General features: G+C 43.2%; 1 protein-coding gene across 1 annotated transcript in view; it reads right to left on the bottom strand.

Moving 5' to 3' along the window:
* USP37 (ubiquitin specific peptidase 37) overlaps window positions 1–23,803 on the bottom strand; it is a 39,270-nt gene extending 15,467 nt beyond the window's left edge. Inside the window, exons 1-17 of the mRNA XM_068138877.1 lie at window positions 23,723–23,803; window positions 22,733–22,940; window positions 19,023–19,194; window positions 18,060–18,160; window positions 16,647–16,828; window positions 16,202–16,276; window positions 15,571–15,668; window positions 13,952–14,036; window positions 12,966–13,127; window positions 12,372–12,503; window positions 10,274–10,397; window positions 9,819–10,024; window positions 8,217–8,334; window positions 6,438–6,517; window positions 4,785–4,949; window positions 2,924–2,989; window positions 1,624–1,774 (exon numbers count right to left, since the gene is read on the bottom strand). Of these exons, the coding sequence (XP_067994978.1) occupies window positions 1,624–1,774; window positions 2,924–2,989; window positions 4,785–4,949; window positions 6,438–6,517; window positions 8,217–8,334; window positions 9,819–10,024; window positions 10,274–10,397; window positions 12,372–12,503; window positions 12,966–13,127; window positions 13,952–14,036; window positions 15,571–15,668; window positions 16,202–16,276; window positions 16,647–16,828; window positions 18,060–18,160; window positions 19,023–19,194; window positions 22,733–22,888 (2,073 nt within the window). The 5' untranslated portion in view covers window positions 22,889–22,940; window positions 23,723–23,803. The remainder of the gene's footprint in view (window positions 1–1,623; window positions 1,775–2,923; window positions 2,990–4,784; window positions 4,950–6,437; window positions 6,518–8,216; window positions 8,335–9,818; window positions 10,025–10,273; window positions 10,398–12,371; window positions 12,504–12,965; window positions 13,128–13,951; window positions 14,037–15,570; window positions 15,669–16,201; window positions 16,277–16,646; window positions 16,829–18,059; window positions 18,161–19,022; window positions 19,195–22,732; window positions 22,941–23,722) is intronic.
* Between the last annotated feature and the right edge of the window lie 146 nt (window positions 23,804–23,949).

Raw genomic sequence — 23,949 nt, 5'->3', positions numbered from 1 at the left:
CAGTCAGGAGCCCAAAGCTGGATACAGAACTCCAGCTAAAGCTGGGAAAAGCCTTTGCAGGCTAAGCCTCTGTCTGTACATTTCTGTTTTGAACCAGTGTGACCCTGTGACAGACTGTCACCTTTCACACCCTTTCTGAAGGCCTGCTGCATTCCCAGCTGTTCCTACCCCACGCATCCAGTAGATCAGTCCCGCTAAGATTAGCACTTCTAGCCTGTTCCTACTGAACAACCTCTCCCATTTGTATGCAATTTTGCAGATTTGTCAAGATCACAGTTAACTGTAGTTCTGAGCTTCATCATACTGGCAGCCCTGCCCAGCTCTGGGTCTTCTGAGAATTTAACACTAATTATGTATTTCATCATTTACTAAATACTGAGCGGATCAGGATACTCCCTTGGTCTTCTGATCAGAAACTGTAGGTATTGTCCTCTAGTTACCTTTTGCTATTCAACCAGCTTTAAGTCTCTCTCTTTACTGCCAATAACCAAGACCACATATCTCTCTTGTTTGATTAAAATAACCTCATGAATAATTTTGAGAAGCAGAGGTGCAAGACACTTGTCCTAAGCACTTGTACACTCTTAATAGAAGAAAGTGGTACTACAAGATAATCCTCTAAGCTTCTTGTTTTCCCATCTGGGTCATTATTCCTCCCCACACAACTCATCTACCTGCTAATACACTGCCCTGATAGAGGCAGAAAAATATCTTGGCAGCATTAATACTAGTCATGTGAAGAGCTCAAAGGCAATTTGAAGCTGACTGTGCCTTTACACCAACTAACCTGGTGTCTACATTGTGGCCTTCAGTATCTGAAGGGGGCCTACAGGAAGGCTGGGGAAGGACTTCTCAGGATCTCAGGTAGTGATAGGACTAGGGGGAATGGAATCAAGCTGGAGGTGGGGAGATTCAGGCTGGATGTGAGGAGGAAGTTCTTCACCATGAGAGTGGTGAAGCCCTGGAATGGGTTGTCCAGGGAGGTGGTTGAGGCCCCATCCCTGGAGGTGTTTAAGAGCAGGCTGGATGAGGCTCTGTCCAGCCTGATCTAGTGTGGGGTGTCCCTGCCCATGGCAGGGGGGGTTGAAACTAGATGATCCTTGTGGTCCCTTCCAACCCTGACTGATACTATGATACTACATGTTTCTATGTGTCCACCTCCAAAGACTGATAGCTTCTTTCTAAAAGCTCTGCAGGGGACACAGATTTCATGTGCAGTAGGTCCTCTCCACTGAGTATTTTGCTTAGCCCCACTCCTACTGATCAAATTGAATCAAAGGCTTTAGTGTATGATTTTACCACTGACAGCCCATTGTATTTCAGCCTGGGAACATTTTGAGTGAAAGTTACCCAATGAATTATAAAACAGCTAATCAGCTGGTATACATAACCTGAAATTTCAAATCCAGTTGCAACACAATTGCCTCTGCTCCCAGTGGGAACCCAAGGCAACTGTACAGTGAGGTCAAGTAGCAAAGCACTCTCTTCCAGCAGTGCTGATTAGGAGAGAAAAAAAACTTATCTGGCATCAGTTTTACTCAGTCTACACTAAGGCAGGCACAGGTCAGACATGAGCATGTGTAGGATCTCTGCATACAGATGTTTTGTGTTTTCTTCCCTTACCTTTTCTGGCTCTTCTTGCAGCTGTTGCTGATCTCTGCTCTGTATGTTACACAACCTTTGGCTATGGGCAACAGAGCGTTTCAGTGGCTCATCATCACTGTCAGAATCTACATAGAGTGCTGTGGAGCTCTTTGACTTGAAAGTGTATTTTCTGTAAATTAAAAACATGGCTATGAAACTTTATAGACTTGTACAAATCTGTTTAGAAGTAACTGCTAAAGAAGTACTACACACAATTTTCACATTGAGAGGCAGTACCATTTGGGGACCAAACAGCAATGTCTGACAGAGACAGATTTACCAACACAGCATTGCAGGGTTGTCAGAGGAGGAGTTTTTACTAGGCTAACTCACATACATACCTCGAGCCTGCAATAGCAACTTACAACATTAAAATTGATGGTGAGGCTCTTGCTGCTAAGGCCATGGGCTGTGTGCTTTATTACCCAATAACCTCAGACACTCATTTGAGTTGAGTCCGCAGCAACATGTAGAACTCAGCACAAACCATTCAACTTCCCAAGCTCACTAAGCTGAGCTCAATGTCATTACTGGGACATAAAAAGTTTAAATCTGCACAAGATTTCTAGTTTTCCTGCTTGGTTTTTCATCAGGATCTCTTCCAAAGAAGCAAGAATTTAAGCCATGGGAGCCTGGGGAAGCCATGGTTTCTGCTTGATCGGAAGTGTGGTCTTAAGGCATTCCATGGTGCAACCCTACCCACTGGTCTTTCAAAACAGCCTACAAAAACAATGCCCTCATCTCTGCAGATGGACTTAAGGAACTAACCACCTATTCCCAAAACACACACTGGGGCTCCAGAGGCTCAGAACTGAGAAAAAGCCAGATTGCAGAATGAAAAGCCGTTTTGCTTCTTATATACATGACTTGTAACTACAAATGCAACCTAGTTTAAGACATCTGGTACTGACAAGTCATCTGCACATAGTAAATCCAGTTCTCGTTCTGATGCTCAGCCTTCTGTCTGGGGGGGGAGGCAAAGAAAAACAAAACATCTGTGCTTACTCACAAATCCTCAAAGGTTCCCAAAAGCAATGTTAAGGTGATCATGCCAACCAGGCAATTTGTACCACTGATATTAATTTCAGCTAGCATGTAACACAAATCTGGGGTATTAAAAAAGGCAGCAGCTGAAATAATTTACAATACAAAAAAAAGAGAAAAGAAGAAAAAAGAAAAGAAAGAAAACAGAAAAAGTGGAAAGATGAAAGAAGTAGTAGAACATTTTGAAATGCCTTTAAAAGCCTCAGGCCATGGACATTTCAGAGTTATAACTCACCTACAAGGTGTGGAAGTGCTTACAGTACAGGAGTTCACCATTTGGGAGGCTTTCAATGGACGGGAACTATTAAAGAAGCAAAGCATTTATTGCAGCAGTTACAGTCTTTAAACAATATATATATGTTTACTTGTCTGCTGTGCATGCAAATCCACGACCAAAGAAGCAAGTAGAATACCATTATGTACTTGCTAATTGCTTAGATTTAGAGTAATGATTCCATCATGCTAAAAATATACAACAGTTGCTCAAAATCATATATAATCCTCTAAACTTGATTCACTTCTGAGTGATGGACCCTTAGGCACAAGCTCACTAATTAAAGGCTTTGGGCTCCCATGTCAAGACAACTCATTCCTATATTTTTCATTCCCACCAACACTTGAATTCCTGCTCCCAAACCACAGTCTCCTGCTGCAGTCTGGATCAGCCGGTTTGCTGGCATGTCCCAGGTCTCCATTTCTCCTCCCTTACCTAGATGCTTCTAAACAGACTTCCTGCTCCATTTAACCCTTTCCCAGCCTCCTCAAAGCCCTTCACCATCACAGCACATTTATCCAGCAGACGGCCAGCAATGCAGGAATCTTTTCCCATCTTCTCCCTCATATCAGGGCTGTTTCGCCCCCTCCTAGTTACCCTTCCACTCTTCACAGTATCACAGTATAACTAAGGTTGGAAGAGATCTCAAGGATCATCGAGTCCAACCTGTCACCACAGACCCCATGACTAGACCATGGCACCAAGTGCCACATCCAATCTCCTCTTGAACACCTCCAGGGACGGTGACTCCACCACCTCCCTGGGCAGCACATTCCAATGACGAATGACTCGCTCAGTGAAGAACTTTCTCCTCACCTCGAGCCTAAACCTCCCCTGGCGCAGCTTGAGACTGTGTCCCCTTGTTCTGGTGCTGGTTGCCTGGGAGAAGAGACCAACCCCTTCCTGGCTACAACCACTCTTCAGGTAGTTGTAGAGGGCTCTTGACCAATTGGAAGGGTTTCAGTGATGAAACAAAGCAACTGGAAAGCTACTTTAAACATATTTTCAAGATTTTTTGCTCTGGTGATCTTAAGGTGTTTGTTGTGTTTGGAATTTTGATTGTTACAGCAAACATTTGGGAAACATCCATGTCAACCTCAAACACACCTGAACATTCAGCACCAGGGCACCTGACTCACTGCTGAACATGTACACCACATGTGTCCTAAGCGTGACCACGCTATGGCTACTATGGTTACACCACCAGGCAAGGATCACAAAAGACCTGGGGGTTTCTTGTTCCTTTTTCTGCTGCAGACTTGCTATGTGACAACTGGCACATTCAATCTGTGTCTCAAGACAAACAGCTGTACAGAAATAACTGTCACTGGGAAAAGGAGAGAGTATTTTCAGCATGTGGAATGCTCAGATACTACAGTGGCACAGGAAAGACAATGAAACATGAATGACAGCACAGGAGGTGCACATAGAAATTAGCAGAGAAAGGTAGGATGTTACACATCACCTAAGTGAAGTGTGCTGTAAAGGGAAAGGTAACCTAGGCTATTTTGGACTGGGAAGCAAAAATTTTAGACATTGCCAAATGAAACTCTTCAAAAGGATAGAAAGTTATATTCAAGGACAGTGAAAAATATTATCTTACCAAATATTCCCTAGATAATTCCCCTGCTGCTTCTATCACACTTCCTCTTTCCATACACGTTCTCACAATGCCATCATCACAAACTAGCAGCACACATTTGAAGCTGTGTAATCTTAACACCTCCTTGCCCAAACATCTTTTGGAGGAGATCTGACAACTGCCTACCTTGTGGCCTATGTGCTTAACCTGGCATGGATCAGTCACAAGTTCTACACTCACATGGCAGAATGGACGCTCCATCCCAGCGTCAGCGGCAGCCTAGTGCTTTCCGTACAGTGTGAGAGCAGGGTTAAGTATCTTGGAATAACCACCTGCTGTCCGACTTTATGGTTGAGAGACAATGCTACATTGAAGCTGTATCGTTTCAGATGAAGAATCAGGACCCTGAGAGACAGGAGAAAAGGACAACCGTTAAGATGAGGGCAGAAGTCAGTGAGGATGTACTCAAAACTCGAGTGACGCCGTGCAGAGAAGGCGCTCGTCTGGCTCTACAGCAGGTTATCCCTTCCGGGCGGTAGGGAAATTTTATCCACCTCTTATCAGGAGAGAGACAGGCAATTACTCTCCTGTCCACAGCTTTGTGCAAGGTACAGAACTCAGGCTCTGTTGACTCAGGAAGCTTCCTGCTTTGATCTGCATCATCCTGCTCTTCAGTCAAGCAGAAGCAAGCAGCTCCTACCAAACCCATTATTTCTACTAATGGCTGAGAGGTAGGGAAATATCGAAACGTTATCATTAGAGAATAGGATGTTAGTATATTACTCCCAGATACTCAAGACTGTCATGGAGGGCTCACATTGCTGCCCAAAACTGAGGGGGAACTGTGCCCAGTGCAAGATGGGTACTAGGTTTATATGTTACACCTTCTCTTTGGAAGAGCTTTCAATCACAACAGTATAGAGAGCCTGAAAAGGCCTCCTAATGCTGAATTTTCTCCCTTATGCTGCACATTGTCCCATTTAGATCATGCAGCTGTATTGACACTGCTTCTGTGCTAATACTCAAAAGCGCTGACAAGGGTTTTGCAGCATCACAAAAATACACTCTTTAAGCAAAACTCAAGCAAACTACCAGGGGTACTGGGTTCAGTATGAGTGTATTTAGGACAAGGAAACAGGCCAGACAATCATCTAACATAGTGGTTGGGGAGCTGTCCCTGGAGGTGTTTAAGACCAGCCTGGATGAGGCTCTGGCCAGCCTGATCTAGTGTGGGGTGTCCCTGCCCATGGCAGCAGGGTTGGAACTAGATGATCCTTGTGGTCTCTTCCAACCCTGACTGATACTATGATACTTTTAGCTTTACAACCCATGAGAGAACGATCACTACCTCTTAAGCACTTCCACTCTAGATAATGAACTAAACCTAACCAAAAGGTCAGAAGCTATTGAGCACACCATTAGCCCTCAAAAGCATCTGCCTTCTTCCTCAAAGTGCCATACTTACTGAGAAAGCAAACAGTTATCAGCATGAGAAGAATTAATTGACCAAAGCAATACACCTCTATATACACCTTCTGGCACAAATGCTTTCAAACTCAGTCCTGCTTATCAGGGCAGCTGAACACAAAATAGTAAACTTCCAGAATTTACTGTTTCTGCTTCCCTTGCATTCCAGAAACCACAAGAAAAGTGATGTGGAAAACTCAGCCCTCTTTGCATAATGATAGGGAGGAAGAAAGAAGCGTTGCAGTGGGTGTCCAAGAGAGCTTCTTTAGAGGTGAACTGAAGAACAGCATGAAGACTTGTCTGCATACACCTATTTTTCAGATGCTGACCACTGTACATACTGTCCAACTCATTCTCCCAACTTTACTCTGTGAGACTTTTGCTTGTGGGGTTGTTTCCAAGAGAGGTACAGACATCAGCATTTACCTGGGAAGCCTGTTGAACTTGTGTGTGACAACAGCAGACTTTCCATTGCACTTCTCACAGGAATATTCAATCTCCTCTGCCTGCTCAAGAGAACAGAAACAGGACTAGTGAAACAAGAGACACATCAAACAGATCTCAGCAGAAAGCACTTTGCTTTTGGCCCTCATGGAAGCTCTTCAATATAGCAGTTACATTTAAAACTATAAATGCCTTCAACATGACCTAACAAGAGGGCACTTGCTAAGAGGACAGCTTACAATTTGACAACATATCCATTGATACAGGCAGAATTTTTATTGCAAGTCTATTCCAGACCACTGAATTGAGACATATTAGCTTCCAGAGAAAGGGGACAATCTTGCAAGTTTCCAGTTTTCTCCCACATACACAGGTTTATTTTTTTCTTCTAACAACTTCTGGTGAAGGATAGTGTTCCAGGAAGCTTTCTCTCCTGTTATCAAAATCTCATCTTTCCTCCTGAAGACTTATCCTCATCTAAACTTGTCAAGGATGTGTTACATTAGAATAGAGCTTTCAACAGATACCGAAAGGGGAAGCATCACTATGCTGAAATCACATGGCTTAGGTCAAACATTTCTACAGCCCTTTTCTTTAAATGAGGCCAAATGACATAATTATAATTTTAGAATAAGCACATCAACTATCCTGCTGAAAACACTATCTGTAAATGGAGAAAAACCACAGGCTTGTCTCGAGATATGACAAGACACAAATTTCACAGACCTAAGGCTCATTTTTAGCTTTCAGAAACCTCACCTTGAAGTCCTACTTACAAGATGAGCATTCTCATATTATAAATTATTACATCTGCATGACCTTCTTCCCCCTGCTAATTTTGGCCAGTACATAAGCTGTTGAAGCACCACAGCCAAGGAGAGAAAGCCACGATTCCTGAGTGCGTCCTACTGTGTCCAGTTCTGGACTCCTGGATTCCTACTGCATCCAGTTCTGGAGCCCCTGTTACAAGAGGGATATGGACGTGCTGAAACGTGTCCAGAGAAGGGTCACAGGGACGATCAGAGGGCTGGAGCACCTCTCCTATGAGGACAGACTGAAGGAGTTGGGGCTGTTCAGTCTGCAGAAGAGAAGGCTCCAAGGTGAACTAATTGTGGCCTTCCAGTGTCTGAAGGGGGTCTACAGGAAGGCTGGGGAGGGACTTCTCAGGATATTAGGTAGTGATAGGACTAGGGGGAATGGAATGAAGCTGGAGGTGGGGAGATTCAGGCTGGATGTGAGGAAGAAGTTCTTCACCATGAGAGTGGTGAAGCCCTGGAATGGGTTGTCTGGGGAGGTGGTTGGGATGCCATCCCTGGAGGTGTTTAAGACCAGGCTGGATGAAGCTCTGGCCAGCCTGATCTAGTGTGGGGTGTCCCTGGCCATGGCATGGGGGTTGGAACTAGATGATCCTTGTGGTCCCTTCCAACCCTGACTGATACTATGATAGTGACTATCTTAATGTGACAGCCTCCCTTCTCTCCTTCGTATTTGTTGATGCCTCAGCTCTCCTACCACAAAACGGGGAAGGTTTACCTGTTCCACAGCAGTGTTGTAAGGATCAGTCAATTTATTCCCTGCATTTTACAATAAAAACTCCTGCACACTGTTAATGTACAGAAACCTGCCAAGCGAATCGCTTCGTATACCTGCAGCCACTGTCCTACAAACTAATAATCAGTGAATACAATCAAAATTTCCACGTGGTATGTAACCTACACAGAGCCCACAAGGGATAAATGAAACAAACTGAAAAGCAGGTACCCGGAAAAAGAGGTCAAGGGAATCCTGGATCGATCGGGAAGGAAGCAATTTCTTTCTTCGAGGAAGGTCGATGGAGAGGTCGTTAAACTGTTCTCGTTTAGTGACTGTTTCACCACACCTAAAGAAGAAACATACAAGTCTGATGAAGAACATACTTTAATGGCAACTTGCATGTTTTAAGCTGCTTTCCAGTAGCCATACGACTCCTGATCCATCCATTTTTACTCCTCCAAATGAGACTGTTTGATGCTCATGACAAAGCTGCATTTCGGGATTTCACTTTGATGCTTTAGAAGTTAAAAGAAACCCTTGTCTATGGGTGAAAACAAAAAACCTACAGACTGCTTTGGAGAAGCAAGTGATCAGGTATACAGGAAATCAAAGCAGCTGCTAGGCAGCTGAACAGGTCGTCTTCATTCAGCATTCTTAGGAGAAAGGTGAGCCCAGCCCAGAAGAAGGGGAAGCCTAGAAATACTTTCAAACTTAGAAACAAAATAGTCTATCTAAATGCCCCAAAATCTCAATTTCACAGAATCACCAAGGTTGGAAGAGATCTCAAAGATCATCAAGTCCAACCTGTCACCACAGACCCCATGACTAAACCATGGCACCAAATGCCACATCCAATCCCCTCTTGAACACCTCCAGGTATGGTGACTCCACCACCTCCCTGGGCAGCACATTCCAATGGTGAACAACTCTCTCAGTGAAGAACTTTCTCCTCACCTCCCGCCTAAACTTTCCCTGGCACAGCTTGAGACTGTGTCCTTTTGTTCTGGTGCTGGTTGCCTGGGAGAAGAGACTGACTCCCTCCTGGCTACAACCTCCCTTCAGGTAGTTGTAGACAGCAATAAGGTGTCCCCTGATCCTCCTCTTCTCCAGGCTAAGCAATCCCAGCTCCCTCAGCCTCCCCTTGTAGGGCCTGTGCTCAAGGCCTCTCACCAGCCTTGTTGCCCTTATGAAGTTTTCAGAAGAGGGAAGACCTTACAGTCCTTTGTCTTCCAATAATTATTACCTGCATGTAATTTACTCCTAATTATTCTAGGGAGATAATGCAGAACATACAGTAATATCCCCAAGTATCTGCGTTTATGGAAACGCTCCGTGGAACGCGAGTGTCTGGTATGAGAATCTGTTGCACAGGTCATACACAATGAATGCCCAGACATACTGGTGCACATCTTTTTCTGCAATAACCTAGACAGAAGAAAATACACTGGAAGCACTTAGGAAAAAAGAAACCTAATTACAGAATGTGGCCTCCCATTTTATGTGTTTAAGAGGGAAAAACCCCCAAAGCATAGAGGCTTTCCCCTGGCTATGTAACAAAGAAGTAGATGGTATGAGACTGTTCAAAGAATGCCTGCAGCCACAGTGTGGTGCAAGGTTTAGAGCATTTCTAGACCATATCTTCTAGACACAGCTTTGGAAATAACACATAACACAGGGGGGTTGGAACTAGATGATCCTTGTGGTCCCTTCCAACCCTGGATGAAACTATGAAACATTCCTTAGTTTAAGTTCTAGCTCAAGCCTGCAGATGAAGCCACATAAGATGAAAACATTCTCTAAAGTGTGAGAAAAGCTCCCAAATATACTTACATTTTACAAATGATAGAATGCTGAACCTCAAACTCTAAGTTACTTATAACTGGACATGTATAAACTTTGGTAGCTGAGAGGTCATCAGAAGCCCGTCCAGGTGAGTTATCCTCATTAGGGACTGGCTCACTCTTCCAAGTTTTGTTTAACTTCTCCATGTCTTCCTTCAGCTGATCCAGACACTGGCTTAAGAACTCATGTGCATCCTAGAAACAGGATACAAAGTGATTTGTGTACAACTTCATTATCTTTCTCTCAAACATGCACAGAGGGAAGATGATCTTTCAAATTCACTATATTCAGCAATATTAAGGTAGTTCTGCTCTGACAAACAGCAGGAAATCATTGTCCTTCAATCAAAAAAGCTCAAGTCACTGTCAAAGTGACAGAAGTTCAATGCAGTCCAAACACTGAACAAATTACACACAATTATTTCTACGCAATATGGTACTCACGTTCTGCATGTACCCAGAAAATCTCTCTGCAGTGGCTGAAATGGCACTTTTCACCTTTTTGAGCAGCTCTTTCTTAACCTCGGGGCTGCAGACATCCTTTTTAGCAAGCAGATGGGCAAAACGCCTGCAGAAGTCAATACAATGGAACACTGATTGGCTTTCCAGGACTTCAGAGGAACAAAATAAAACTCACAATAGCTCACTTTAAGGGTTTCTAAAAGCTTTTCTGCTCTGCTAAGTGGCTTAGTGGTTGTTCATGAAAGTATTTCATATATAATTAACCTTTTCCATTTCAAGCATTTTGAAAGCTCATTTGAAGCCATCACTAGGACAGGATCAAAATGAGCAGAAAAACTCCACAATCTTTTAAGGTAAAGAGAAGACCTTTACAAAGGTCTACAAAACCACTGTATCTTTTACAAGAAGAAAAAAAACAACCCACACAGCCCATCATCATGCCGTTTGAAAACACTTGTGCTGATAAGGGATATGAAATCAGATGGCACCAAAATAAGCAACACACAATCATTACATTCAGCCTGCATGGTCAGACTGGCTTCTACTTTTCAAATTTCCACTCAATTTCAAGCCTCCTTCTTTTGACAGCAAAAAATTACAACAGAGCAGGAAAAAAAAGCTGTAACAAAAAAAAGCCATGAGGGGTTCCTTGGTTCAAGCTACATAGAGTGTTACTGGTAACTTACTTAAAAAAAACAAACAACAAACAACTGTTGAAACTACTTTTACCTCCCCTTTTCAGTGTGATTTAGTTACCTTTTACAACTGGCTTTAAAGTTCCACAGGAAATACACAGCCAATATATTCCAAGCACAACAGTTTTGGTCATAGTACATACATGGGAAGACATCATCATGCCCCATGATACACCACAAAGAAGAACAGAAAAGACCTGTGCAATCCCCTCTCACCCCAAACCAGCAACTGATACTCAGCCAAAGAATCTGATCAGCTTATGACAGCTCAACAAGTTTCTGTGTTCTGCTGAGCTACAGTAAGTGTGTGCTTTCCTAACCAACTGCAATGAGGCATGTTAGGAAACACACCTTTTTCACCACAAAGCAATTGGCAGGCAACTGCTTTTCTACCAGAAAAAATAAAATACAATCAAAACCATCACATTAGGTCAAGTTCCCCTACCCACACCAGTAGAAGCCAAAGAAGATGTTACTGAGCATTATACTTGGGCACAGATCACGCACTGCCTTCCATCAGAGGTACTAAGGAACAAGCTCTTCCCACAGAGTTTACTGTGGGGCACAAGCTTCAGAGGTATTTCTACAAAAATTAGGGAAAGCACACTTCAAGAGGCACATGGAATAACCTCAGATCCCAAGTAGTGCAGGAAGAGCTCAAGCAAATGAAGCAAAAATAGAAATGGCTCCAAAAGATATAAAAGCTATTAAATGGAAACAGAAATGGTTCTGATAATCCTGAGTCTTGCTTAGTGAGAGAAAAAACCCAAGGTACACAGGAGCACATATAACAAAAATCCCAAATGGCAGAGAGTGTAGTACAGAGAGCAAACACCAGACTGCCATACAAGGGCAACTGACTGGCACAGGAATTACAAATTTCCAAGAGAGAAGAAAGTTTTATGTATTACAGAAACCTCTGGAGTTTCCTGACATGAGGTTTGACTGAACTGAGAGCTCAGCTGAATTTAGGAAACTATTAAATACATACAGCTCAAACACTCTCCACAGCTACTAGAGAAAGGTTACTTTCCAAACTGTCTAAGCTTTCATCTATCTGGTGATGTTATTTAATGATCAGCTTAAAACCCAGCTGGTAATGATTTAAAATGAAGTTATTCTACATCTATCTATTTTGCATTTTCTTCTCAAGTATTCACTCTACCACTAGAGATACTGTACCAGACATAAACAGACTGCCTGTAACTCAGCACTGCAATCTTCAAGAACCTACTTCCTATTTCAAAAGTAAAACTCCAAAATACAGAGAGCTCAAGGATTTCTTATCTACACATATGAATTACCCTCTACAGAGGTGCTTCAGGTACAAAACAAATCTTTCAGTAACAAAAGAGAAAATACCCTTCCCAGAAAGTGAGTTTTACCTGATCAGTGCATTGAGTGGAATTTTTTTCCATGGGATACCCTGCTTGAGCAAATCATTAGCAAAAGACTGAATTGAAAACAAGGACTGTAGAATGGCATTCATGTAGCAGGTGTTTCCCAAATTTGAAAACCTGAAAAAAAACAGAAGACTTAATGTGGTATGTATGTCAATGTAAAAACTTCCCAGTGTTAAGCATGGCACTGAAGGACATTCACCCCAGCTGCTCCCCAGAGCTTCTCGCTGCAGCTGCACTCCCGCCCTTCAGGCTAACTAGAAAACTCATGGGAGGTGGCATTTATCAGGAAAGCAACCATGGCTTTCCACAATCAAAATTTAATCAAATGTGTGTGTACACACAAGACAGAAATCATGAAAGTGTACAGAAGGAGCACGAATTGCCTGCAATTATTACAGCTCCAAATGCGCAGGAAGCGATTTTAAGAATACATATTTTCCAAACCAGGAAAAGGGATTCCCTGTCTCAGTGTTGATCAATTTCAGGATTAATCTTTACTCATTAAACAATTAGAAGAGGAATGAGCATGTTCTTATGATCAAAGTGTGCGTGCTAGATAAAGAAAATTATATTTACCCTTGTAACTGCTGTTGAGGATAGGTGGAAAGGGGCACTCGGGGTTTGTTCCACCCTGTGTAATCTTGATTAGATCTCATTTTTTTAACAGAAAGAGGAGCAGGTTGAGAAAGAAACCCCAGGCTTCTTTTGGCTGAAGGGGTCTGGTTGGATACACTAGACCTAAAAACATTAAAGGGAAAGAAGCACAAGATTTCAAGGCCCTTCCTTAAATATCTACAGTCTATGACACAGGAATTGTATCACTACACAAGACAAGGACTGGCAAAGCCACCCAAGATAACTGGCACATACTCTAATGTAAAATAGGTGTCAGAGCAAGAACTTCTTTCCAGAGCACAGGTATACAGACAGCGTAACCAAGTGTTTTGTGTAAGACCTTTTAACAGATCCCCACACTGTTTGAGGAGAGGAAGAACAATTGTGTAGTATGAGACCACCAACCTAAGATAGGCTTAAAATTCCCATTTAGGACAGAGTCTTCACTTTCAAATTCTTCTTGTAACCTAATCACTCTGGACTTCTGTCCCTCATTTGTAAAGCATGGACAATGCTTCTTTTCTTTCTTGATCTGGTATCTCATCTATCTAGCGCAGAGACTGAGACTGTGATTGCATAGCATCTAACACAGAATCCCAACCTCGGCAGGATTCAGCATTACTAAAATGCTGCTATTAAAATTTAGTGTCTCATGCTAAAATGGGAGAGTTTCTGGATCAGTTGCTCCTAATGACTATAAGAGACTGGAGTTACTTTAGAAAGTCTGTTGCGAGCAGTAACTGGAGTTTGTAACTAGATGTAACTAGAGTAACTGTAGCCACACTCAATACCCAGATTGTACTCCTGAGGGAAAACAAAGTGAAAATACACACACAGAAATTTGAGGCATACAAACTGTAGACCACATGACAAACACACAGGAAACTGAAGATTCTAATGCCTGGGAAAGAACTGTCATTTACAGTTCATGGTAGTGAATCAGATACCTGTCCAGGGTGGAACCGCCAGTGGAGTATTCTTTTGATGAGGATCGACTACCATAAAAGGATGATGACTGCAGCGGTAAAATACCTTGGAAAACAGAAAGGCAGGTCATTTTGGTCCAGTGGACTCAGCTATTAATACAGTAACTCATTCAAAAGGGTGTAGTAAAAAAAAGAAGTTTAAAATAATCCTCAACTACTGTTTTCCAGAATCAGTTGGCAAAGTCCTAACATGCATACTTCGAAACACTACTGTGAACATTAATGATAGGTAAGTAAAGACATGCTGGAGCTGCAATGAATTTAATACCACAAGCTCCATCAAATTCAAACTGCAATATCAAAACATTACAAAGGCATTGAATGGTCTTAAATATTTGAAAGATAACAAATAACTACCTGTTCTTTGAAAATATATATATACACACATATACACACATGTAACAGAACATACTAATGATTTCCAGTACAGTGCTCTCAAAACACAAAGTAAATAAGCAGAAGTGAAAAGTTTCATTTACCACTCCAAATTCCACAGTGAGTTACTATAAGCTTGGGACAAAACATGATTGTTTTGTTCTGGTATCATTGACCAGATCCCCAGACTCTAATGCTTCAGATGGTGACACATAAAAACCAAAATGCTCTCAAGAGTCAAAAACCCACTTATTATATGCTGGATTGCAGTGCAATTCAGTTTGGATAATAAATAACCATTTGCTTCTAGCCCAGCTTGAAGTGGTTAGAGCCATGCAACTTGGAAAACTATAGATATATGAAGAAAGTTTGCAATACTGTTACCTGAACTTGCAGGTAATATGCTCACAGATTCTAATTTTGACTCTAAAGAGCAAACCAGATTTTCATTCAGAGATCAACATTCACCTTACTGGCTCCTCCAGCAACCTGCTGGTGCCATTAGAGCTGCACTTTAAGAATAAATAAATAATGCATTCAGTAACATTCCCCTTAAAAATAAGGCCTTGAATGCATTTCCCTTCATGGAAAAGAGGCTTGGTATTAATTAGGAAAACTGAACAATGGTGCTGCTTTCTAGCTTATGTACACACTATCAACATTTTTACTTTGTCTAGAAAGCCTTGTCACATGCCAGTATCCAACAGAACTTTGATACAAATAGAACAAGTCTTGGCCCCAAAGAGCTCCCTATCTAAGTTCTGGGGAACAGACAGGGAGGTAAGAGCAAACAGTACACATTTTCAGAACAAAAACCCATCTGTAGTTCAAGTGAGCATTAACAGCAAAGGAGAGCTTAAAAATAACAAGTAAGCAGAAAGTGTTTGCAGGAATCCCCTCCCAAGGGGAAAGGCAGCTTGGAGCATAGTTTGAAGCTGCCTGTTGAATTTCCCAACAAGCCAGCACATGGGCTGGCATCAGCACTCAAGTATAAAGGTCAGGGTCGACTAGAGCATGACAGACTTAAAAAGAAGGCAAGTTTGCATCTCATATATGGCTCTGTAAGAAGCAAGAAAGTGAGTGGCACACAGAAAGCAGATTAAGAAAAACACCTCTGCAGCAGCTTTCTAAACATATACCAAAGGTGTAAAATTGTACTGGTCAAATGCAGGTGTATCACTTGGCTTCACTTCGATTTTTTTTACCTGATGTCTTATTGTCCTCTGCCTGCTTCAGATTCAACTGTTTCTCCCTGCTACTGTTCAAGTACTTCCATGCTGGATCACTCAAGGCTTTATTATTCCTACAGATACACAAGAGTTGATGTCAGTGCAGTATAGAAGATACAGAACATTCCTGCTTCATACTTACAACTTGGTTTAAAGTATTACTTTCCTATCACTTTTAATACTTGCCTATGGAACAGTTCAAACCCCACTTGCAGTGAAGTTCAACCCATTCATTTAAAACAAGCCTTCTTACTTACAATTAAATGTGATTTCAAATGGGGAAATGATTCTTCAAACAGCAATTCCCCTTTCAAAGCAAGTTCAATAACAAAGGTACCTACTGCTATATAGGTGTAGCACACATGATAATCCTGACTGACCTGAGATAAGAAAGGTGACACAAAATTTGCATGTGACAGTTCCTGCAAAGCAGCTGCTAGAGGTCATATTTCCCTTGTTAAACCTGGATGCAAACCCCATTTCAGGCACCCAGAATGTTCAGAAGCTGACTAGTGGCTGGCCTGCACCATGTTGCTGAGATGGGAAACATCAAATTTACCTTCACAGATGAACAAAGAGTTTAAAACCAGAAACAACAATTACTTACGTTGAAGAATCGTTCTCTTTGGGATAATCTTCGCTCATTTCTGAACCAGGTGGTTGTGCTCTTTTCCTCTTTTCACTGATGACAGAAAATTTTTGAAGTGGTCATTTATTTCAGGAAGGCTAGTAAATGATCTTATTACAACTGAACAGAAACTCTTCATGGTTTTGGTGCTTTTTGCACCTAGCTTCCACAAATCTCCACTTTTATAACAGACCACACAGAGAAGAATTTGGTCTGTCCAACTCTTACTAAATTGTTCACAAAGCTCTAGTGCCAGTACCAGCCAGAGGCTAGAAAAGCACATATTAACATTCTGTTAAAAGTGACAGCAAAACCAGAGGAAGAAAGATATTCCCTTCTTACATCTAGGTGCACTGAGTTCTACCTGCAGCTCTTGAAAGAGCTAAATGTCAGCAATACCATAAGAAGAGAATAATGCTCCTACCGATTCTCCAACAAGCCTGTTCTGTGAGGGACTGATGAGGCAGGAGATGCTGAAACATTCACCCTATTGCTGGGTGTTCCAGTTCCAGCAGAATTCTTCACAGATGCTCTTGCTGGGGTAGCCAGCACTTTGCGAAACAGATTTTCCTCCTTACTTTCCATGGTCACTCTTTTGGGAGGAGTCTGCAAAGCCAAGTGGAGGGGGCCAAGGAGACAAGAGAAACAGTGACAAGTATGATCATCTTTGGTCTTACCTAGCACTTACACCACCTGCTTTTCCTCCTACCATACAGCACACAAAAGCAAACAAAAAACCCCAACCACACCAAAACATGCTACTTGTAGTAGATTAAAGGGGGGTTACACCAAGGTGACAGGAGTAAAATTTTGATTGCATAGATGCAACTCAAAAACATGAAAGTACAGCAGTAACCCACCTCCCTTCTCATTCTCAAATGAAAAGCCAGTTGAACTTCAGCTTTTAAAATCTCCTTTACATGCTCTAATGTAAAAAAAACCCTCAGGCACAATTCCTAACTACACTCACGTCAACCCTGGGTGGTATTAAAAGAAACCCTGCGCAGTACTAACCCCTACACAAGCAGAATGGCACCCTGACAGCCTTGGGCCAAGCAAGTGCCATATGTAGTGCAATGGAAAGGAGCTAACAGTTGGGCGACTAAGGAACGTCGATCAGCTCTGGATTTCAAAATTAAACATGTCTAACCTTACCACTGTACACACAGCCTGAAGAGGTTTTACTGAGAGATTGCCTTTAGGCAGCATGTAAAATTTGGCTTGGAACAATATCAAAATCATCCCTCAGGACAGTAGTACAAGTACATTCACAGAGATAACAAAGTAAATTAAACCTGGCAGATGCACCATGAAATTCGTGCTACGCAAGAAGAAAAGGAAGAACACAAATATTTTAAAGGATTCCCCCACTTTCAGGGAGTTCTGCTAAATTCAGACCAAAAAAAAAACCAACCCTGAGCAGAATGCAAAAAAAATCAGTTACTGTATTCTGATACAAAACTGGGTCAGCAGCTTTTCAATATATACATTTAGCTGAAGCCTGCTAAACTCTTAGAGACTTATGCTGACTACAACATGCTCAGCTGCTACATAAGGTGCTCAGCATAAACAGAGATATCCAGAACAATGTGAGAAGTGAGTTTCTGCTATACTCCCTCTACCTATGCTTCTTCTCTGCCTGACTGAAAACTCAGCATGAAGAACATATTCTGTCTTCCACAGCCAGACACTGACCTATTATATACATTTACTCTAAACCCTCTAGATTCCAAGTATTTTGGATGCAGAGTAAGCATTTGTGTTATTATCAGTGCTATTACAACATGCAGTAAGTGAATGAGAGGAGGAAATGAAAACCTGGAACAATTAAACAAACCTGGTTCTCTATATAGGAGAATTGCCTGTTGGCTTCCTTCTGTGTGGTCCTGCTGCCCAGCACACTGCCAAAGCTGCCAGATCCCTGAGAGGGTTTCCCAACTGACAGGAAAAGTAACACAATGTTTGATTTGATTGTCATTTAACTGACTGGCATTCTTATTTGTAAGACATTTTTTAGCTGGAGTTGCTTTTGGAAGTGACACACTAGATCAACAGACAGTACAATATTCTGAGTGCAGACACAACCATACTTATTGCTATCCCCTATATTGGTCATTTACATAGTTGGCAGTAAAGTTCCTATCCTTTAAAAAAAAGGCAAAACAAAAAAAGGAAAGGGATTATGCATGTGTGATAGACAGGAGTCCTTCAAATACTAACATATGTCCAACACAAACAATTCCTACATACTTAAACTCTTATTGTTCAGCATGACAAAGGTACATGATGAGAAAGGTATATAACTAAAACTGAGGTTTGGGGACAGAAACAAGAACTTGCACAATTGCAAAGAAAGTCAGTAGCCCAAAGAGGAAAAAAAATAGCTTAAAGATGGAAAAAAAACCCAACATCACAACCCCCCATGACCAACCACCATAGCACTGATCCCTATCAGAGTGTCAGTCAGGGTTGGAAGGGACCACAAGGATCATCTAGTTCCAACCCCCCTGCCATCCACACTAGATCAGGCTAGCCAGAGCCTCATCCAGCCTGGGCTTAAACACCTCCAGGGTCCGGGCCTCAACTACCTCCCTGGACAACCCATTCCAGGGCTTCACCACTCTCATGGTGAAGAACCTCCTCCTCACATCCAGCCTGAATCTCCCCACCTCCAGCTTCATTCCATTCCCCCTAGTCCTATCACTACCTGATATCCTGAGAAGTCCCTCCCCAGCTTTCTTGTAGGCCCCCCTTCCCTCTCCAAACTGTTGTTGCCATGATTTACAACAACTGCACTTACCAGTATGAACCCTGTCTTGGTGGACTGCATCCAAGTACATCCGCATTTCATTGGCATCTTTAAGCGGTACTTTATCAATCGTCAGGAAGCTGGTATCCTTCAGTGTTAGCATCAGGCAGCACAGTTTTCTACCATTTGGTCGTAAGGTCACAGTTTTAATGTTATGGCTTAGCTGAAAACAAGAAAGTGACTGTAAACTTAAAACCATTTGAAGTATTTTGGCCTCTTAAAAAAATTCAAACAACGCTCGGAGCAGGCAAGAAGCACTCACACCAAAATACTCCTCATCCCATTTCAAGCCAACATTAAGTCTCATAGAATTAATGCACTTGGTGATCTCACAAGCTGACAGAACCATAGGGGCAGTAATATTATAGCTCAACAGTGCCTGTGTTCCTGGACAAGCTCTCTGAAACGTGCATTGTTACTGAGTGTGTCATTTTTAAACGTCAAGGAATGAGAGCTTCACACAGTCCCATTCAGCTGCCTGAAACTTCCACATTGAGCTTGAGATGCAATTTAAGATGGAGAAAGTTTTAAATGCTAAGTACAAACTTCTACTTGCTTTACAATTTGCTCTCAGTAAAGATGGATTTGACACAGCTTAAAAAAAATCTGCTGAGGGAAATGAGTCTGTAAGGAACATGTGTAGTCTATATACCACATTGCCACAATTAAGTGGTGTCAAAACTTTCAGGGTTACAGTCAAACACAAGAACAATTTTAACAAGAACCTGTGCTCCCTAATAATGCCACTGCTATTTTATTATGGCATTACTTAAATGTTACTTCATACTATGTCTCTTTTAAGAGCTGGCTGTTCAGTAAAGGCTCTACTATGCACACAGGCTAAGGGCAACTCCTAAAGCAGAGGAAGCAAAAGAATACGTCACATCTGCAGATTGCATGAAGGCTTGACAACAGATACCTAACCATACTCTCATTTTCAATTGCTTTGTCCTTTTTGCTCAATTCTTCATTTTGCTGCTGCTTTGTTTGCCTTGCCTAAGACCAGATGCTGGCTACAGGATGATCTCCACACCACCGTACTGGTAATACCCATTGCTTCACACAGGATTGGAAGCCACAGCCATGGTCATGAGGCACTACAAAAATCAGAGTAAAACACTGCCAATCAGACCAGAGTCTTCTCCTAATTTGGCCTGAGATCCCTACTGCCATGCTGCCCATCTAAAGTAACAGTGATGAGCTACCAGACAGGAACACTAATAACACCAATGTTTTGCTATACATTGCTCTAGAACCTGACTTGTCTGCTTCAAATTCTACACAAGTCTATAAAGAAATTGTATGTGACTTTTATTTAGATGTGGTCAGGTATATAAGACTGAGACAATAAAAGGTGCTCCATAGCAATCAGTGAGTTTTCTTCCCTCCCCTCCCCAGATCTCCAACTTTTGGGAAGCCAATCTAGACACATCAGCCATTTACAAGAGGATGGAAAGCCCTCTCAATCAGAAACTAAGGGCTTCATTTGCTGGGAAAATTGCATTTCTGAAGTAGTTCTCCTCTCAATCCTTTTTTGTTTGGGTTTTGTTTGTTTGTTTCTGTGGGGCAGCTGTGTGTTAAAAAAAAAAAAAAAAAAGCAGCTAAAAATGTCTTCAAAGATCCAAAAAAATCAAAAGGGGACCTCCAAATTTTTCATCTTAAAACACTGAGCCTGCTGGAAAGGGATCACAGTTACTTCACCATCTCCGTGCAAAACTACCTATTTCAACTCAAAACGCTATCACGAGAGGGCTCCACCCATATTCCCCATGCACCTGTTACAACCCAATCAACATGGCAAAGTCACAGGAGGTGGGAGTAAATGAAGTATAGGTATCTGGCACCTAGGACAACTTAGAGTTCTGAAACATCATTCAAACATCATCTGACACAAGAAATTTGACAACACATCAGTCACTGTAAAAAGAAATAAAAGCCTGGATCCATCCAAGTGTTCTGTCATAGAAAGATGGAAAAATCATCCACAGTTCCTCCAGAGTACCTTGTCAAAAAAAAAACCAGAATGCTGCTGCTAAGGCAAAATTATCAGGAATTTGTTATGCCTAAAGTGTCAGCAAGTGTCACAGTGACAGTCTGGGGCTGGTTCACACAAACTACACTTGAGCACAAGCCCAGAGCGCAAGGGACAGGCAGCTCTCCCAGCCTGCTGCTTTCACCCACCAGCATTCTTCTGCTGATGTCTGGGTTGCTTCAAGATGAACAGGACCAGAAAGCAGATCTCACTGAAAAATGACCACCAAACAAAAATAACAAGTATTCTAAGATGTGGCATTTTCTTCTCCTTTGGTGTGGTCCTAGCCGCCTGGTGCCACATCTCCACCTCCACCTGATCTTGCATTCAGTCCCTTCCTCAAATGAAATGATGTTTAAACCCTCCACTGAGCTCACAGACAGATCTGACAAGTGCCTGAGCCAGCAGATGCAAAAGGCTGGCAGGAAAACCTGCCCCTTTAGGCCATGGTTAGCTTTCTATAGGCTCATGCTTCCCACAAAACCACCTTTCGTGTCACTGTGACACTACGTTAGCCCTCATCCAGGCAGAAAGAAGTGTGCGAGAACAAGCACCCAGGGAAAGTAGGAGGGGAAGAAGAGACTACACTTCTCCAAAGCAACATGATCCTATGCTGGTATAAATCAAACAAGACAGTCATAGCATGGTGCATGAGAAGGCAGATGATGCTTTTCAAGTCTGCAGCGACAGAGGGAGAAACTATCCACAGATCGTAATTTTCTGATGCCCGAATTCCAAGGCGACACAGCCTGCTAGGTTGTTTGTTGAGACTTTTCAGCATGCTAAGGCAGCTAGACCTCACCTTTCAAAAATAAGAGTTCCTCTCCAAGTCCACACACAGAAAATAAGTGGCTCAGAGAAAGACCTGGTGAATACTACAGATGAAAAACACGTGTGACAGAAGCCAGCTTTTAGATCAGTTTAGAGTGTTACAAACACACTGAATAAGAGAGCATTGTTTTTAATCCCAACTGCTCTTACATCCTCTACATATTTTTAAATCAGATAGGAATTTCTTACAGAAATACACTCCTTCATGTTCTTAGGATTTGAGGCACTTTGCACATGACTTAAGGAAGGCTGAGTTGAGAAGGACTACAGAATGAAAAAAACCCCAGCAGTTTAGGATGAACAATTCAAGAAACTTTTTTAACGGTGATTTGTTATCTGCCTCCCAGAGAGGCAGCCAGACTGCCTGGTGCATTTAAAACCTAGAGCTGTAACAACTGTTCAGTGGACTCCTTTATAAACAAACAAAAGGCTACAAGTGTTTTAACAACGTTACTCTTCCGCTAGGAAAACTGCTAGAAGCAAGAGCTCAGGATCTTCTCTTCTAGAGCCTTCAGATGCACTAATAACAGAAAGGTCACACGTCCCGAAAGTGTGAACACGTGAGCCATGACGCTAAAGACGCCGCTAACTTTTCTTTGCTTTTTGGTCCTTCCCATTCAGTGGCATCTTGATGCCGACCTTGGCAGATCCTTTAACAATACACGTGAATAATTTACAGGAGAGCCTATACAAAAGGATTAGTGTTCAGGAAACGAGGAACAAGAAACAGTGACAGAGGGAAGCCTGTGTGACACTTAATAGCCTTGAAGAGGACAGCTGTTCACAAAGGCACACAATCCATGCACTGCCCAAACAAAAGCCTTAATATTTGGTATACCTGAAATGTCTTTGGAATTCCTCCAACATTGTAGTGAACCACTAGACTCACTTTGTTGTCCTTCTCCACAATCTCAAAGCTCCCTTCTTTCCACTTTGTAATCCCAGTCTGCATACTGCGCATCCGGACAGGTCCATGCACCTTTAGTGGGGCCATGCTTTCTCCCTGAAATACGCTAGCGAGGGAAGGCACACTCCACCTTAAAAACCTGTTAAAAGAAGAAATTTATAACCAGGCAGGCCAAAAGGTCTCTACAGAAAGACTCAAGTGTGGCTTAAGGTTTCGGCAGAGCTTCGGCAGGGCTGTTTGCGGGTATCTTTAAACACGGTGAAGGGGAGCTAGACACGAGTACAGGAAACTCAGTTGAATCTCGCAGTCCGGGCAGCAACACGCCGATTTCTCGCTGTGAAAGGCGAGCAGACCCGAGACAGGGACAGAATACTGCAAATCCTCAAAGCAGCTCCAACAGATTTTAAAAAGGAAGTCGACAAGATAACACCCGATATGTCTGAGGAAACCTAGGAAGGCAAACGAGCTCGTTCCTGACGGGCCGTGAGCCGCGGGGGCCGCCCGGGGGTCCGCGGGGCAACCAGCTGCCCCAACAGTACTCCGCTCGAAAAAGCCACCGATCCAGGGGGTGAGAAACAGCCCCTGTAGCGCCGCGGGCTCCCGGCCTGCACGGCGAGGCAAATTTAAAATAAAGGTTATTAGAAATGAATGAAGCGACCCTTGCGCGCTGCCCGGGTGGCAACGCCGAGGCGGGTGCCCCCTTCCCGGCAGCCCGCGTTCCCAGTGCGGCTCGGCGGCGGCCCCCTTCCTCTCTCCCGAGCAGGGCCCCGGCGCCCGTCCGGGCAGAGAGCTCCTCCCGCCCGCTGCTCCATGGCCGCCCCGGGCTGCTGCGAGGGGTGGTGCTATGCCGCGGGGAGGCACCCGGCCGGACGCCACGGGAGGGAGCGGGTAAGAACGAGAGGAGAAAACGAACATCGGTACCTGCGTCCTAGCGCGTCCCCGGCGCCGCTCGGCGGACTGAGGCCCAGGAGGAAGGGGGAACGGGGAGGGGGGAAAGGGGAAGGGGGGGCGTCTGCAGCGGCGGATGGCGGGAACCGGCCAGCAGCGCGAGACGCCGCGCGACGCACGCGCGCCCGCTCACGTCAGCGCAGCGGCGCCTTTCCCGGCACGCCTCGCGCCCGCCCGCGCTCCTGGCGCGCGTGCGCTGC

Source organism: Melanerpes formicivorus, unplaced genomic scaffold, assembly GCF_026170545.1.
Source record: "Melanerpes formicivorus ecotype bairdi unplaced genomic scaffold, bMelFor1.0.p_v2 SCAF_5, whole genome shotgun sequence".
In the NCBI taxonomy this organism is placed as follows: domain Eukaryota; kingdom Metazoa; phylum Chordata; class Aves; order Piciformes; family Picidae; genus Melanerpes; species Melanerpes formicivorus.
The sequence above is the reverse complement of the archived record's forward strand: the minus strand, read 5'-3'. Positions and strand labels throughout refer to the sequence as shown.